The 17,447-nt window shown below is 36.0% G+C and overlaps 1 protein-coding gene and 1 non-coding gene across 26 annotated transcripts in view; one reads left to right on the top strand and one right to left on the bottom strand.

Moving 5' to 3' along the window:
• LOC125648149 (pleckstrin homology domain-containing family A member 7-like) overlaps positions 1-17,447 on the bottom strand; it is a 54,394-nt gene that overhangs the window by 25,304 nt on the left and 11,643 nt on the right. For 19 of the 25 annotated variants that reach the window (XM_056139531.1, XM_056139534.1, XM_048875078.2 and 16 more), the window contains 9 exons: positions 16,557-16,628; positions 15,259-15,310; positions 14,211-14,242; positions 13,997-14,069; positions 13,828-13,900; positions 8,670-8,877; positions 7,530-8,300; positions 2,365-2,971; positions 2,061-2,160 (listed from right to left, as the gene is read on the bottom strand). In XM_056139531.1, coding sequence (XP_055995506.1) covers positions 2,061-2,160; positions 2,365-2,971; positions 7,530-8,300; positions 8,670-8,877; positions 13,828-13,900; positions 13,997-14,069; positions 14,211-14,242; positions 15,259-15,310; positions 16,557-16,628 — 1,988 coding nt within the window. Of the gene's footprint in view, positions 1-2,060; positions 2,161-2,364; positions 2,972-7,529; positions 8,301-8,669; positions 8,878-13,827; positions 13,901-13,996; positions 14,070-14,210; positions 14,243-15,258; positions 15,311-16,556; positions 16,629-16,893; positions 17,229-17,447 lie in introns of those variants that run through there. The other 6 variants (XM_048875080.2, XM_056139538.1, XM_056139541.1 and 3 more) reach the window with 4 other exon arrangements.
• Trnat-ggu (transfer RNA threonine (anticodon GGU)) lies at positions 11,592-11,665 on the top strand. Its single transcript has one exon. It is a non-coding gene; the product is annotated as a tRNA-Thr (tRNA).

The following is a 17,447-nucleotide window of genomic DNA, read 5'->3' as shown; positions in this document are numbered from 1 at the left end:
TTCTGGCCGGACATGACCTTCACTGATGTTTTGATTAAAACGACTCGGAGTGTACGCGGTAGTTACATGTCATTAAGACTCACATCGCATGGCTGTATCGTATTGTTAAAAACTACCAGGAACTAAAAATTACCAAGGGGGCGGGGAATGCGGGTGTTTAAAAATATTCAAATTTCCCAAAATTTGTAACTTGAGCATATGTTAGCATTCTCTGAATGAGCACAGGGGCTCGTCACGAAATATTTGTCTTATTAAAATTAGACATCGTCTATTCTACATTAACAAGTGTAAATATAAAATAGAGAGGGTCAATTCATGACGAGCCCGTGGAATGAGCGTTAAAAAATGTAAAAATCATTCTGATCTACCTCACTTTGTTGCAACTAGATCTGGCGACATAATTTTATTTTTCCATCTATTGTGACGTCATGTCAGTGTTCATGTGATGTAGGCTATGGATTTAGTAAGCTCCATAAAGTTAGGATTTTTCTAACTTCAAGCCCGATCCCTAAAGCTTACGGCAATCAATGAAAGTGGTTTTTAGCTATTTGAAGCTTTAATGTTTTAAACTGTTTTTCTAAAACCACCCTGTAATATTTCTTGAAATGGTAATTTAGTAATGTAAATGATTAACAGAACATGTTTGCAGAGATGGGAATTTTAGACACCATTTTCCAATATGCGTTTTTTCAAGGTTTTTAACCCAGAGGGGATCATTGGGCTCTCAAATTATCCGATACCCTATCTACTTATGTCAAATGATTGCTGGAGTATAAAGGTAAAACATATTGAAATGTTTAAGAAATCTGAAGGTTTTTGAAAACACAATTTTCCAGATATGGTAGGCTATGATTAGTCAAAATTTGACTACTATACGTGCATTTTTATCACCTTGGAAACAAGAACATGGTTCATTAGATGAGAAATTATTGAAACGGTCAAATGCAATACATTTTCTTCAATTCACGTGAAAGAAACATATTTCTATCGTTTAAATAAAGACAGTGCCTTAAAATGCATGTATGTTAACACTGCTTGTTTTAAAGTGATGTGTTCTATTTTTAGAAGTGGCTGTACTCTGAGAAAGGCCGCTAAACATATTTTTCTTCGGGAATTTGGTCAATATGCATCCTAGACAAAATACATGCAAATTAAGATAGAAATCTGTAGGTTTTTCAATACTAAGATATGGTATGGGGAATTACCTTAACTTTGTCTGGGCTAGTGAAAATTGTCACAAAAGTAGCCTGAATAGAGCTCCAAAATATTTTGATAATATTCTGTTCTTTAATAATAATAGAAGTTAAATTGAAATAAGTTACATTTGTTTTTCCTTTGTTTACCTTTTCACTATGACACTTGTTTGACGTTTAATACAGATGTTTAAAACTGTTTTAGCGGGTGTGACTATATCCTTAACCTTCAAAATCACAGCAATCTCAAAAAAAAAAAACTGCCCAGGGAGGCAGTGCTTAATTTTGAAATTGAATAAAAGGACACAACATTAATTTTGAAATTTTATTTCTGGGCTAGTAAAATTTTTATTTGAGCTAGTAAAATCAAATCCACTAGACCTACAGGCTAACGGCCCAGAATTTTTTTAATTTTTTTTTTTAAGAGAAGACTGAGTTTATAATTTTAATAATTTACTGATGTACAACTACATCTGCTTTGTGTTTTTTACTTTTTCTTCTCGCTAGCAAAGCTGTTATTCAGAAGCTAAGTGTATCTAATAAACAAGAAAGAAATGGTATAATAGGACTATAGACTAGAACAGTTCAATAAGATTTTCATGTGCAGACTAAATTGAAAGAATAAAGTACTACAAACATGTATACAAATCGTTAATTATAATAAATCTTTGAAGATAATATACAGCAAAGATAAGATTCTGGTTTCAAATACGTATTGAAAATATCAAATATACACAATTATTTCAAAGATAACTTAACAGGTATTTTAACCACTTGAAATCCCAATTTACAAGCTTCTCTTAAGCGGGTTGCACTTTTCATCCATTTTACCCTTTACGAGCAAACAACATCTTGAAACACACGTACTTGACTTGTACCCATTCTGGTTCTCTCGTCCAGCCTCGTTCTGGTGTGAGTATGCTCCATGTCCAGGATGAAGGCGATTACCCTGGTAATTATCACCTCCCTACAAAAGCATGAAGGAGTTAATTAACATTATATATTCTTCCCTTTAATATGCAGCATTGTCATTGACAAGGAAAAATGTTAATTCCTTAATCTGTTATCAAAATAAAATCCCCATTTTGAAAGATTCCTTGTCCTTATCTTTTTTTTTATTTTTTATTATACATTGTATCACTTGCATACAAATATTAAGTTAGAATTATACTTGAAATTGTGGTGCAGTCTCATTGGTTGGAGTCGGGTAACTGAAGTATGCAGGTTGTTGCATTCTGAACTCGAGTGCTCTTTCAGCATCCAGTAGTTCCCGTGATGTATTTGGGGTTTTCGCCTGTGCTAACTCCTCTACATACTGAGAACGCACTGCTGTTGGAAGGGGTGGGCGGTGTGGCGTAGGACTGCCCTGGTCACTGTACCTGTGGGACAGTGCATCTCCAATGTTGACATACGTGTGAGGAATGTCAACATACAGGTTATTCTGACTGACTGGCAGGCTGAGATTTTCACGGTCTGCTTGCTGTGGTGGCCCGTTGGGCTGTCCTGGGGCTGTTTGATCTTCGGTGAGGTACAGCCTGGGTGGCTCCTTTGGCTGTGGACCAGCAGGATGACCTGGGTATTTTTCGTCATGCTCTGGTCGGATCCTCCCATGCCTAAGAATTTGTGGGTCCTGTGGATATCCTCTCTCTTCTCTGCCATACAGACGATCTAACTGTTGAGCCTCCGCCCTCTGTGGTGAGTAGTAACCATAGTTACTAGTCTCACTTGTTTCTCGGGAATGATTTGAATGAGGGATAATGTCTGGTCTCTCCACAGACCTGTAAATGAATATAGTTGAACATCAAGGTAGTACTCTACATCGTCATAATGGCTGACTTCCTTTAAAAACATGGATGAAAAAATCGATATCAGCAATATTTGACTTTTCCTTTTTCATTTAAATACCTAGCAGAGTAGCTCAGTAGGTTAGAATACCGACTGCTGAACTGTAGGTCGAAGGTTTGAGTCCAGCAGGGGTTTTAAATTTTTTTCAGGTTACCTTCTACTAAAACTGTATTTTTTGACAAAATAAAGTAAATTTGAAAATTTTCAACTTCAAAATATTGTTGTACATATCCTCCACTTTTCATCTACATCAAATTTCTCTGGTGTAGCATACCTCCTTAAAATGATTTCTTTGAAAAGTAATTACCATAACTCTACTGTCACCAACAGAGTAGTTGAAATCAGCAAAATTAAAAATTTGTATTAAATACTGTAAAAAAAAAAAAATAATAATAAAGTCCGACTCCAAAGCAGTACCAGAAAATACCGGCACGTACAGGATTCCTAATTTAATGCAAGGAATCAATATCTTGAGAAACCTTTGCTTGACAGATATCAAACTTGGTACAATGGTACATCTTCAGGAGAAGATGACCAAGTAAAAATGCTACCCTCGCAGATTCTAAAATCTTGCATTCATTAATTCATTTGCATTGCCAATTATACTATTGATGGAATTACATTATGTGTCAGAATGGTAGAATAAAACTGCAACCAAAGAATTCTTAGTAAATGCATCTCAAGTGGTAATTTGAAATTGAATTAAATATTTCATTACAATCATTTATCATCAAGCTAATTATCTATTTGATATCTTTCTTTTTTTCATATACAAGGAAACTATGAAGATAAGAAATGTTTGTAAAACATGTAGGCCCCCCCATGGCACCAAATTGAAAAGGGTTATACACATGCATCATTTGATTGATAGTACATGTAGTGCCAAACCATTTCAAAATATTGAGCAGACAATATCTTCCTATGTCCAGAGTGGATTGACCATGTGACTTCAAAATCAATAGGGGTCATCTACTCCTTAAGATGTACCAGTGTACCAAGTTTGATGTCTGTCAAGCAAAGGTTTTTTTAGACGTTGAACAGTCAGTATATTCCTATGTCCAGTTTGACCTTGACCTTTGACCATGTGACCTCAAAATCAATAGGGGTCAGCTACTCCTTAGGATGTACCAGTATACTAAGTTTGATGTCTGTCAAGTAAAGGGTTCTCAAGATATTGAGTGGACAGTGTCTTCCTATATCCAAAGTGGATTGACCATTGACCTTTCGACCTGAAAATCGATATGAGTCCTCTTCTACTCGTAACCAAACCACATATGAAATGTTATTACGATCAAGTAAATGGTTCTCAAGATATTGAGCAAACAACATGTGGTCTACCGACCGACCGATATGTGCAAGCAACATGCCCATCTTCTTTGAATGGGGGCATAAAAATTTATCATTTTCACGACAATGCAAAAGAGGTACATGTATCACTTTTTATTTCGTTTTAAGGTCATAGGTAATCTCGGCTGAGATTCAGCTTGGCTGAATATTTGAACTGACGCCTTCATCAAATCTCAGAGCAGTCCTTCATAATTTATGTCTGGAAATTTACTTTCAGCTTCGGCCACTTCTAGCAATTAAAATGCACTTAGGTGACACTGCTGTTCGCTTCAAATAAGTGATTTGACTGTTAAACTAACTCTCTATCACTATTAATGCTGTATTACTTACCATTTAGGTATAAAAATCCCAAAATGAAAACAGGCACTATATTTTCCGTTCAAATGAAGATTTCCATGGCACAATATTTTATCTCCTGGAATTGAAGAGTTCCTATAGTCTGCTTTATCTAGTTACTGATACAGCGTATCTCTACATACCTACTTGCATTTCTCTAATTAAAAAAAAACAAACTATAGGAACTCTCCAATTTTGGTAGATAAAATATTGCGCCATAGAAGTCTACATTTGAACGGAAAAAATAGTGATTATTTTATGGAATTTACATATTTAGACGGTAAGTAGTATGTGCATTAATAGTGATAGAGAGTTAGTTTAACAGTCAAATCACTTAATTGAAGCGAACAGAAGTGTAACCTAAGTGTACATTAATTGCTAGAACTGGCTGAAGCTGAAAGTAAATTTCCAGACATGAATTATGAAGGACTGCTCCGAAATTTGGTGAAGGCGTCAGTCAAAATATTCAGCCCAGCCGAATCTCAACCGAGATTCTAGGTCATAGGATACCCAAGATTTTGGATGCATCTAATGAAGAATGCCATATTTGGCTGTGTTTAGGGAGGGGGGGGGGGGGGCTTTTCTATTATTTGATCAAACAACAATGTAAATCAGTTATTTTAAAATACTTCAATAAAAACATGTTTTTGAAGGATTTCAATATTTAGGGTTATGATTTGCCATTACAGATTCGTGAATACATGTAATGCAAAAACAAAGGTGGTTTCATAAGTAAATTTTGTGGTAAATATGAGTGTTTAAAGCAATATTAAAACATTTACAAATGGTTTTAAAAATAATGTCTTTAAAAGATTAAAACACCCACTTTTACTACTCAAAGCATGTATGCACAGAAAAGATCAACAATGTTAATATGCTTCATAAGATTAGAAGTGTCAGATGTAATTGTTTAAAGGACACATCGACACATGTTTCCAAAGTATACAAAATTATATGCATTTTGTCTTTCGTATAGTAATTAATTCTAATAGTTAGTCAAAATATTGCGATAATTAGCCATAATACGGAGTTAAATCTAAGCCTCGATTTCAAAAAGACCCGTTAATTAGTTAGGTAGTAGCATGGTACAGTGACATGCCCTTCTTCGATCAACTGATTGTGAAAGTAGCATTAGATATTTTTAAAAACTCAGCTTTAGGGGCCTAATTTATTCACCATGGACAAAATTTAAATTGATGTTGACAAATTTCCCCGAGTCTTATATGTTTTAGCCACCAGTGCATACAAATACCAAATGTAGCGAGGAAAGCGAGTATGAAATTGGCAACTGCAAGTAATAATGTTTAAATATGGGCCGCTGTCTACACACTATTTGGTAATGCTATTCCTTTAAACATCTGTAGTTAGCATTATTTTTCTGAAATAAACAGTGCAATTATTATTAATTTTTGGATTAGACAAATTATGATACGTTGACAACTAGGCCTACTGTCACAGGTGTATTTCGAGAGAGAGAAAAAAACCCAATAATAAATATAATCAAATCAAAAGTGGAATTCACAATACTTTATTTTAATATAAAGCAATTTTACTGTTATATTTTAATTGTGATCTGCACGTCATTATGAATAAAGTGGGAGCACGGCTTTATACTGTACTTGATGTTACGAGTTCATTGAAAACAAAAATGAATAAGCATAATTTCATAATTCAATTTAAAGTTAGGAACTACAACATTTCATAATTGAAAGCTCAATTATTTGTTATCTTTAAAATTTTTGTAAATCTACCTTTGGTAGAAATTGGGAGCACAAGTTATGTTGTTACTAGGTGAAAGTCGGTTGGTGCGAGTGTGTATTGAATTTGAAGACCAGAGCAGAATACTGTAGGCCTAGTAGTGCTTAGCTTCAATATATCCATGTTCTCGCAGTTTATTTGGGTCTCTTTCCAAATGGTTTTTGAAAAAGTACATGGACAAAGATGACTAGGTGTTTTTTAAGGCAAAATCCTCACGCTGACAAAAAATTATCCATGTGTTTTTTCTCACTCTTTCCTTCGAAACATTGAAAACATCCTTTCTACCGACAAATAGTGCACCCTTAAACAGTACAAAACACCTTAATGCAATGTTATTTACAAGCCCATAACATGATAATTGGCTTTTGTCGAGTTTTCAAACCCAATGACGCATATGACGTCACACACAATTGCGCGTAAATATTGAAAGTAAATATGCATATCGCAGGATTTGAATTTTATTGCTTTCAAACTCGAAAACTACACAAAATATTTCATATAAAACACATTTAGAGTAGTTTTAGGCATGAATAGAATTAATTTTGCTGAAAATTGCTAAAAAGCTTAGAAACATGTGCTGTGTCCTTTAAGTTAGCTTGTTCAAACCACACTGCTTTACAGTACTCATTTTACAAATTATGATCATCACAATATCACTTGATACTGTCCAAGCTTTATACAGCAGATCCAAATTCAAATGCCTTTGTAGCTCATCTAGCTTCACTGTTTGGAGTGGCTTCTCAGAATCTCAGATCAACTTTTCTAATTGCTCAGAAATGGTACTGTGGAATCATTCAATTTTGTGGGGGCTCAATTTTTGTGAATTTCATAGCACCAATTTCAAACCACAACTAAATACACATATATTTAATGCTTTAACACACAGATACCATATCCACAAAATTAAATCGCAACAACTCTGTAAAATCTTGGCAATCCATGAAAACTGGCCCCACCAGATTTAAAGGATTCCACATAACAGTAACATAAAGCAAACAATGTCTGATTAGGTACGTGATATAGAAAATATCTTGTGTGAAAAATCAATACCTTGGGTCATGCTGTGCCATGTGAACATATGGGTTTTCATCATCCTTGCCCCCTGGTGACATCTGACCTTGAACTCTCTGCTCTTTCATCCGATGATGTCCTCCTCTCTCCTCAAATCGTTCATGAGGAGACAGATCTCTATTAAGTTTTTTCACAGGTTTACTATAGACATTGTCTTCAATGTATGAATTTTCTTTGTCTCGCTCACGATCATAAGCTGCTTTACTGTAATCTGCCACTCTGGGGAAGCCTAACCTTGCATCCACCTCATCCTTGTATCTAGGGTAATGATTGTCCACAGTATTTGATCTCGAGTTTCTTGGATCCCGATTGTTATAGGATCTTTCCCGTGAATCTGGTTCGTGGTATGACCTCCTATTCTGAGGTTCATTGGATCCCTGTAAATTGTCCCTTTGATAATTTCTAGGGGGAGGAAATTCCTCACTACGCGGCCTAGCTCGTTCTGGCCTTCTGTCCGGAGGCCTATGATTCACCTGAGCTCTTGGATCAGTAGGAAACTCGTCATACCGTCTCTGATTCGGACTACGGTTCTCAGGAATTTGATTTCTGTTTCTCTCTGGTGCAAGCCTAGTTTGTCCAGGACCTTGATATGGTCCAAAAGCAGATTGTGAATGAGACTTGCTAGATGGAGGAAATTCTGGCGGCCCACTAAATCTCTTCTTCACATCCTCATCTTCGTCCTCATCCCATTCCATAAATGCTGACTTGGGGATTAATTTTGGTGTGTTGTTATTGGGCTCAGGAGATCTTCTGTAATAAAATACAGAAACTAATAAGTATAAGGCTAAATATATCCGACAAATTCTCAATGGCCCTTTTCATAAAAAATCTTGCACGATTAAGATGAAAATTTTAAAACAGTCATTCTTTTACAATTCTTCACTCATATATTTTTGCTTGAGCAAAATTGAAGTATACACATAGGTGAAAAACTGGCATTCTTACTCAGGGCATAGTTGCACTCCATTGAGTATAAAGACGAAAAAAAATATTTATCTAATTAGCTGTAAGATTTTTTTGTGAAATTATAGACACAAGTGTGTTTTAGTATTATCTGTATGGTTCCATCAAGTACTTAGAAGCCAAATTGCAGAGGGACTCGGTGACTGTTATACATACTTGGGGACCCCCTTGAGGGCTGCTGCTAGTTTGAGAGCCTTTATCCATCTCTCCATGTCATTTTGACTGTCTGACGCGAAAAAGTAGGTCTTCATATTGTTGTGTTCTGCCTTAAAGGCAAACTTCTTGTTGCTTTCTCCCAAAACACACTGGGATATTTGGTAGCTAGGCAACAAAATGGATCCTACAGAATGATGCTCTTTATCGTCTGAAAAAGTACAGGTTTTCATGCATGTATGAATTACTTAAATCATGACAACTCTTCAAAATGATCGATATATTGGTAACCTTTTTTAATTTAGTATCTGCACTATCAGAGAAGGACTGGGATGACCCATGAAGAACCAATGCAAGATTGGAAAAATATATAATTAAAGCTATAGCACATATTTTGTCAAAAATAACATGGCATAGGGAAACCGGCTGTGGGTAAAACTAGTTCTCCCACTGGTAGTAAATCAGTAGTATGCAATACATTCAGAATGCTTGTATTTGAAGAAAATAGACATAAAATGGATCATTTGTACATATTAATGTGATTCTAAAATATAACAGAAATACAACAAACATGTTTTGCATTGTAAATAAATCTGTTCAATACTCATTTCTTCTAATAAAGCATTGTGATATGTATGATCCATCATATTGCGAGTCAGGTATCAAATCTTATCAAATTAGCTTATTACTGCATAATCCTAGCCCTATAAGATACAGTACTTAAAATGATACAATAATCCATCATGTCCAAAACCAAGAGCACAAAAGCATGTAGTACATTTATACATATTAATACTATTGATCAATTTCCATCTCCTTTAAGTGCTGTACTTCTTTTTGAGGATACAAACTCTCGCAGAGTAGTTAAACATCTATAATACCAAAAGATTACATCACATGCCATTCATCAATCATGGTTTACATAAAGTGCTATTCCTTCTTACAAAGATACATAATTAGGCCGAGATGAATAAATTGTGCGTTTCCTATTCCGGTCTGTAAAAAAAACACAGGGTAGGTAAGTAAAGAAAACATTTTATTGATATTGGCAATAAAACCACATTCACAGTGTTCATAGTGATTTACTGGCAGTATTGTGAATAACAGTCTTTACAAAGTGGAAGCACAATTTTTACATTGCTTTTTATCTCCTGGGATACTTGACAAGTACGATGCATTTTACCATGAAAAATCGTTATTCAATCATGATTCCCGAGTAGAATACATAAAAGCATTTTCTCAAATACTGAAGTGACCAAGATTAGGATTTCTAAAAGTAAAACCGAAATTCTTTCCTTTCGGAGGAAAAGGGGTAAATATTCAATAGTGTTACCTCATAAAATTTAGGATTGGACGACGAACCAGAAACAAATTTATTTATCTTGACCATATCATATATATTTGATGCTTTCCACTGAATATGATTTTACAAGGAGTGCTATACTGCCGAGGATACCAACCTTTATTGATGAATAGTATATCATTTAATAAGTTTTAAAGTGATGACTTAACAACGATGCTGATTGGTTGAAAAATTCGTTTGAGTTTGATTTCTGTGTCAAAATTTCGTTCGGAGTTCATCTGCACTAAGCATGCGGGACTACTTTTCTCTGGAATGCGTCTTCCCCATTCTAATTTTAGCGCTATTTATAGAACGGGATTTTCCACACAAGCATTATATATAACGAAATACATTCGTTTGATTTTTGTTTTTCATTGCTATCAAAAATAATACAGATTAATTTGCCTTCATGCCAGATTAATCTCATTTAATTGACGGAAGAACTGTTTCCAATGTTGGCCGATCTAAAAATCGAACGAATTAATCAAAACCAAAGCCATCATAGTACGAGTTAATGTGCACATAGCACTTCCTTTTCCGTCCCAGACACGAGCAGATTGGCACTGAAACATAGCAGATGCTCTCTAATTTCATACCCCAATTGGCGCCCATGTGCCACAATATAAAATCAAAATATTCCCACATACAACACTAAAAGTAGTGCCGAAATCAGGGCTCGCCATTTCATAAATCTAATTCAAACCCCGAGTTTTTTCAACCCAATTGGTGCCCACGTGCCACGTAAAATCTGGGAGGGTATATATATTCATCAGTCTATCCTTTGAAATCTGCGTGGGAAATCTAGGATCCCGTGGACACGCTTGGTCAGATTCATATACAGTGTTTTACTAAATTCATCATAACAAATAGAGCCATGTACTCTACTATTCCTCAGATCTCCATTCTTTCCGGTCATGAGGGTCGGCAGTTGAGAGCTTCCACTCCCTATGATCTTTCTCCGTCAGCTCTCTCCAAAATAGCATTGGCCGACCAACTCTATGTCTCCCAGGAACTTGTATATTTGAGCGCACTTTACGATGCTAGTATACTATACATCTATATATATATATCTACTACATTTGGTGCCGTTGACCACCCCTGCAGGGCTCGAATTAACATATGCACGTCAGTCTGTGACTGGTTAAAAGTCTGGCGGACTGACCGACATTTGTTTTAGTCAGTCTGATGGGACTGGTTAATTTTCTAATGCTTCATTTTGGAAAATATACTTATGAAATCTTATACACACATTTGGCATCCTTTTGTAGATATCAGATGAACCCAATTAATAAACATTAATCTCACACAAGTGTTACAATATTGTCAGAGACATATTGAGTTAAATTTCATTTTATAATTTAAACATCTGTTGGACTGGTAATTTTCTGCGGACTGGTTGAAATTATACCCCATCAGTCCACCTGGACTGGTGAAATAAAAAGTTCGCTTCAAGCCCTGCCTTGGTCTTGCAGGTGAAGGTCCTGTCAGGGGCCAGAAGAATCTGGGTTATGTGTCTTCGAGGGCGAAGACTGTTTAAGGCAGGAGGAATGTAGTAATTAGGGCTATGCGGTCCGTGGAAATCGACCTGGATAGCTCAGTGGTTAGAGCACCTGTCTGGTAGTGCAGGGGGTCCTTGGTTCGATTCCCGGTCCAGACAAAGAGTTTCTCCCCTCTCCTATATATACTAATACATTATATATTTACTACATTTGGTGCTGTTGACTACCCCTGGTCTTGCAGTCGCAGGTCCTGTCAGGGGTCAGAATCTGGGTTGTGTCTTCGAGGGCGAAGACTGTTTAAGGAGGGAGGAATGTAGTAATTGGGCTATACGGACCGTGAATGTCGGCCTGGATAGCTCAGTGGTTAGAGCACCTGACTAGTAATGCAGGGGTTCCCGGTACAGCCGAAGCGAGTTTCTCCTCTCACCTATATATAATTCAATATATATATACTACAAATTTGTTGGTACTCCCGTAGCTGAGCTTTGCAACACATCTTTATAATCATCTAACAAAGGGTTTGTTGTCCCCTATCCTGGGAGAAAGTATCCCCTGAGTAATGGAGGAACATCATATCGATGTATGTGGCGGGTCCGTAGGGATGGATAGGAGGGTTGTGGGCATATCTGGCTCGTGGTTTCCCTGCCCAGCCATTATGCATAGTGGTGGGCGCAATGTTGGGTAGACAGGTTGTCTACAAATGTATGCTATGTAGAGCATGTTATCAAGTAAAAAATGTTGGGTAGACAGGTTATCTACAAATGTATGCCATGTAAGGCAAAGTTTTCGATTGGGGTCATAGCAAAGCCTGCAGGCTTGGGGCCCTCTCCACCTCTCATAACAGGAGGGGAGACTTAGTACTGGAGTACTTGGGTAGAGAAGTACTACTAACCAGAAGCAATCACCGGGAAGCAGGTATACAGATGTGCTCTCAACAATCTCGGACCCAAATGTCTAGTACCACCTAAATTTGGGATCCTTGGCACCTGCGCCCAACGCAGGGCCACTGGTTTTGCCCGGTACTTATTAGTCGGTATACCAGCTATCCCTTCTGGACCCAGTTTTTTATTGTATATCCCACAATGCGGCCGTTTCAATGCCAATTCCCTAATGTCCATCACAGTTCGGAACATATGTTGTACCCTTTTGATTAGTCTTTAATAAACATAATAAACTATAATACTCTTGTTGTCTAGTTGGCATCAGGAATGGTAATGGGTATGTGAATATCACCAAATGCAAGGAATCTTATGTTTGTAAGCATTCCTACCTGACTGTTCAATTAAGCACAACTAAAGATATGAATAAAATACAAATTAATTTAAAGAAACAACATACATGAGCGATGACGTGGCACAATTGTCAACTTGATGACGTAGACCACTTATTGGTAGAAGTAGACAGATTACACTAGTTCCCGGTATGAATCACCTGCTTTACGAGATCGATAACATGACGGAGCAAGTGGCGACTTCTGATCTGGTAAATATTAATTAAATTGAACTGCATTATATGGGTCTCAGTCAACGAGTGCGTTTTAGATGAAGAGGTGTTGAACTTTTTACTCGATATTGAAATGGAGCATGGAGCCGAGTTGCATTCCACCGTTCCAACAACACAACCAGTGTTCAACGTCTCCTCCAACACAATGCAGCATAAATCCAGTCACCACTTGTTATCTTCCTTTATATTTAATTCAGCTTTTAACAATTGCACTTTTAATTTGGCGTATAGTCCATTTAAATCTGCACAGTACTGTACCTGACCTGAACGCACAGCCATGCCGTTTTGTTGTTGTTTTCATTCTTACATATATGCATTCCTATGCGCCATTTCAAAAATGTTAATTCAAGCTTTTTGATGGGAGAAACTATTTGTTTTTCTATCTTAAAAACATAATTAAATGATAAGAAATAAAACTTATAATTCTTTGTTTGATGCATGTATCAAACGAAATATTGGACAGAAAACTTTTTCATCAATGCGCTATGTGCATTGATGAAGTTTTCCGACCAATGTTTCGTTTGATACATGCCTCATACAAAGAATTATAAGTTTCATTTCTTAAATAATGACTACAAAGTCTCTAATACCTAGAAAATATAATATTTATTCAATGCTTTCCATTGGTTATGATTTTATTTCGAGTGCTACACCTCCTTTTATAAAAGGTAGGACTAACCTTTTATAAAACTGTGTCAAATATTTTTTTTTACTTAAACAGCTTTTAAAACAACTAGATATAAACTGGAAGTTCATGGCTGAAATGTAAAATTCAAACCAGACACGTGAAAGGATGTACTGGTATTAAATTACTAACCTTTGTAGAAGAAGAGTCCGAAGTCAGCTAGGACACACCACCTCTTCTTCCAAGACTTCAGGCCACTGCTTTCCTGTGAAATCAGATAAATCATACTTTTCTAGCCACGCAGAAGTATAGCTTTTGTATGCTAAACATTCCATTATAAAATTTCCTGATGTTGACTAACCTGACGATAGAGCCAGCCCTTTAGGGTTACCATTGCGGTTTCTTCTCGTTTTGCGGCTGGTGCCTTTAAAGCTCTGTAAAGTTCAAAATTTACTGAAAATTGCTTCCAAAGACACGAATAGGAAAAAAAATACCAAACTAGAATAAAAATCTTCTCTATGAAATCAGTGGAATGTTCTCTATGGAGTCAGTGGAATGTGATTTAACACTCCTACCTTAACTTTGTTGGGGATCTTACAGGAGACTTCTAAAAAAAATTACAAAAATGTTTAATACATTTATCACATATGATAGTGTTAACAAAATGTTATATAACGAACACTTTTAGTAAGTAAAGGTCCATAGGCCTTATCAGTCACCAGAGTATTAGTTAAAAGTATCATTAACCCCAGAGCTGTGATATCTATCATTTTCCTGCTATCTAAACTAACCTGACGATCACTCAGTATAATTAAAACAAGATACATTCTTAAAACACAAATGCCCCCCCCCCCCCCCCCCCCCCCCCCCCCCTGAAAGTGCCCATACTGATGAAAGACTTGAGATATATATCAATTCTAAATGACTATTTTGGACCCGCCCTTGGACCCGTCAGAACCCTAGGAATGTGAAATCCACAATTTTGGTGCATCCCTTTTGGCTTCTCCTAAATATGCATTTAGTTTTTATACAGTATCAGCAAAATTAAGAAGTTTTTCAAATGATAGATATTTAATCACTATCATGAAATATACAATTTTGGTAAAAGGCTACCTGCTCCTTCTAAATATTCATTTACTTTCAGTTTATTATCAATGTTATTTAAATGTTTCATATTCAAACACTATATGAAAAGTTTATCCCCACCCCCCTGGAGTCAAAACCTTTACCCCGGGGATCATGAAATTCACAATTTTGGTAGAGACCTTCCTGTTCTATATGACAATACATTTAGTTTTTCTTAAGCAGTGGTAAGCAAAATTTTTGGAAAATTGCTCAATTTTTTGCAGTTTTTGAACCATCCTTAAATTCCTGGGGTGTAGGGGTCCTGAAATTTACAATTTACGTCCCTCTTGTCCTTAAGATGCTTCATATCAAATTTGTAAAGAATTGGAAGGGTAGTTATAGTTATCAAGAATTGTTTTTTAAATTGTTCAATTGTTAACGCACGACAACAGATGCAGACCGATAGCCATCACTAAGGTGACCTAAAATTTTGTTAAGAACCAACCAGAAGTACAGGCAAACTTCGGTAGATTCTGTTCCTGTATGAACAGTACTTACCGGGGTTCCACCACCAGGACTGCTAGGGGGAGAGGCTGCAGAGGTGGGGGACCTATCAAATAATGCAACATTTATTACATGGAGAATAATCAGTACAGCTATCTCAGTAAGATCAGATTAAATCATGGAATCTATAAATGTACTGCATTTAAATCAAAGTTTTACACTTTCAAGATTTTCACCATCAGAAAGTTAAAACTTAATACTTAGTCCTTGCACTTCCATTCTCATAGAAAAAGATTTACAAAGAATTTTTTCCATATAAAATTGCAATATAAACTCTGATTTATAGTTTATCAGACAACCATTAATTTTCAATAAATCACATCACTAAACATTTTGATTAATCTTTATCACATCTATCATACATACATACTGTGTTTCAAACCAATTGCAATAATTCCTGAGAATTTACATCCTCTAGCAAAGCATCAGTTTAAAAACCATTTTCCATGCAGAAACTCAAGTTTCTTCACTTATAAAATGTTTACTTACCATCAAAACTACTTAAAATTCTCTGAGATTCTAGTACAGTAAAATTCATTCTACAATTCCCTCTCCATATGTAAGCCAAAAATTTGCCAGTCTAAATGACTGTTGATATAAATTACAACTTTGAAAGCATAAGCCTCTGGAATAGATTTAATCCCATTAAAGTTTGAATGTAATCCTAATACATTTTCTCAGCATGACAGAAGCTGTCAGCCAAGCCCAAACAATACAACAGGTTGAACCTACAAAGATCATAAAGTTTCAAAATGTTCAATCAGACCATTTTCCAGAATTGGTAACAAATGCAGGGATGACCTAAGTCTCTGCATTAACCAAACAAAGAAAGTGGTGACCAACTGGATTTGTTACAGAATAATCTTATTAGTTAGTGTATATTGTCACCAGTAATCTGCTAATCGTGTTCACCATTAGTCAAATTTTCCTGACAACAGATCGAACAGCAAGGTTGGATAATGGCCAACATCATTCAGCTTATATATATAAGGCCAACATCATTCAGCTTAACCCTGAATGAACCACAGGAGTTAGTTAAAAGTTTTGTATTATCATCATACTGAAATGTCCACCATTAATTGGCCCTTCAATCAGAAAGCAAAATATACATCCAACAGCTATATCTGCCAACCATTAGGCATAATACCCATCAAGGTGTAAACTCTTAAAAACTACACATATCATGTTTCAATAAATGATTTGTCTGTGGAGTTTTACACTGTGAGAAAAAACTTTTAACCATTAGATTCCTTGTGTTGCTTCATTTGATAGAGTTAGATATAAGGACTTACTGTGTGGGACTTGCATGGCTGACTGGTCTTCCTGTCACTGGGTGCTCAAAGGTTGTAGTCTGTGTATTGTGACTGAAAGAAAAGAACACAACTTTACAAAAATATTCTCCCACTGAAATGCACATTTAACATGCAAAGTGACTAAACCATTTAAGATTAAACAACAAGCAAAGATTTCTTATAACCAAAAACTAAACCATGCTTATGTTCATAAAATCAATATACACTTCAAACACCAGCAATGTCCTATCACTTTAAACGGACTTGTCAAATAACATACGTACATTTCATTTTTACCATCTTTTTTTTCTCCAACTGATACAGAAATAAATCATACCTGGGCATTTCAAGTTCAGTGACTTTCAATTCCCATAAAAATTAGAAATCGCCCACTATCACATTAACAAGTGAATGTCCTTATAATGATGGAATCACTAATTCTAAAAATCTCCTCCAGAAATTCAATGGCATTTCCGAAACACTAGGCCAATCACTTCCCAAGCACATTTCTTTGTGCCTGCAAATTAGCAAACTATCCTGCATAGCTTGTTATTGTGCCAGGTATGTCACCGTTATAATGACTTAAATGTCCAAACTCTGTAAGAGAACAAAGTTCTAGTGCCGGTCTTTTAAGGATATGCAGTGTTACGAATGTTAAAACCTCTTAACTCTGGCTATCGAGTCTTTGTTTACCTTGATCACCACCTACTCAGTGTAAATATGACTCAGTGTCTGCACGTAAACTCATAAAGGAAACTCAGAATTTACCTACATGTCACCTGTACCGAACCTGAACTACCAGAGTCTGTGTAAAATACATTGAACCCTCAGAAGATAAATGGTCTGTCAATATTGAACACAAGCCAAGTTTATTGATGTTTGTTAAAAGGT

Source organism: Ostrea edulis, chromosome 6 (genome assembly GCF_947568905.1).
Source record: "Ostrea edulis chromosome 6, xbOstEdul1.1, whole genome shotgun sequence".
Taxonomy (NCBI): domain Eukaryota; kingdom Metazoa; phylum Mollusca; class Bivalvia; order Ostreida; family Ostreidae; genus Ostrea; species Ostrea edulis.
The sequence above is the reverse complement of the archived record's forward strand: the minus strand, read 5'-3'. Positions and strand labels throughout refer to the sequence as shown.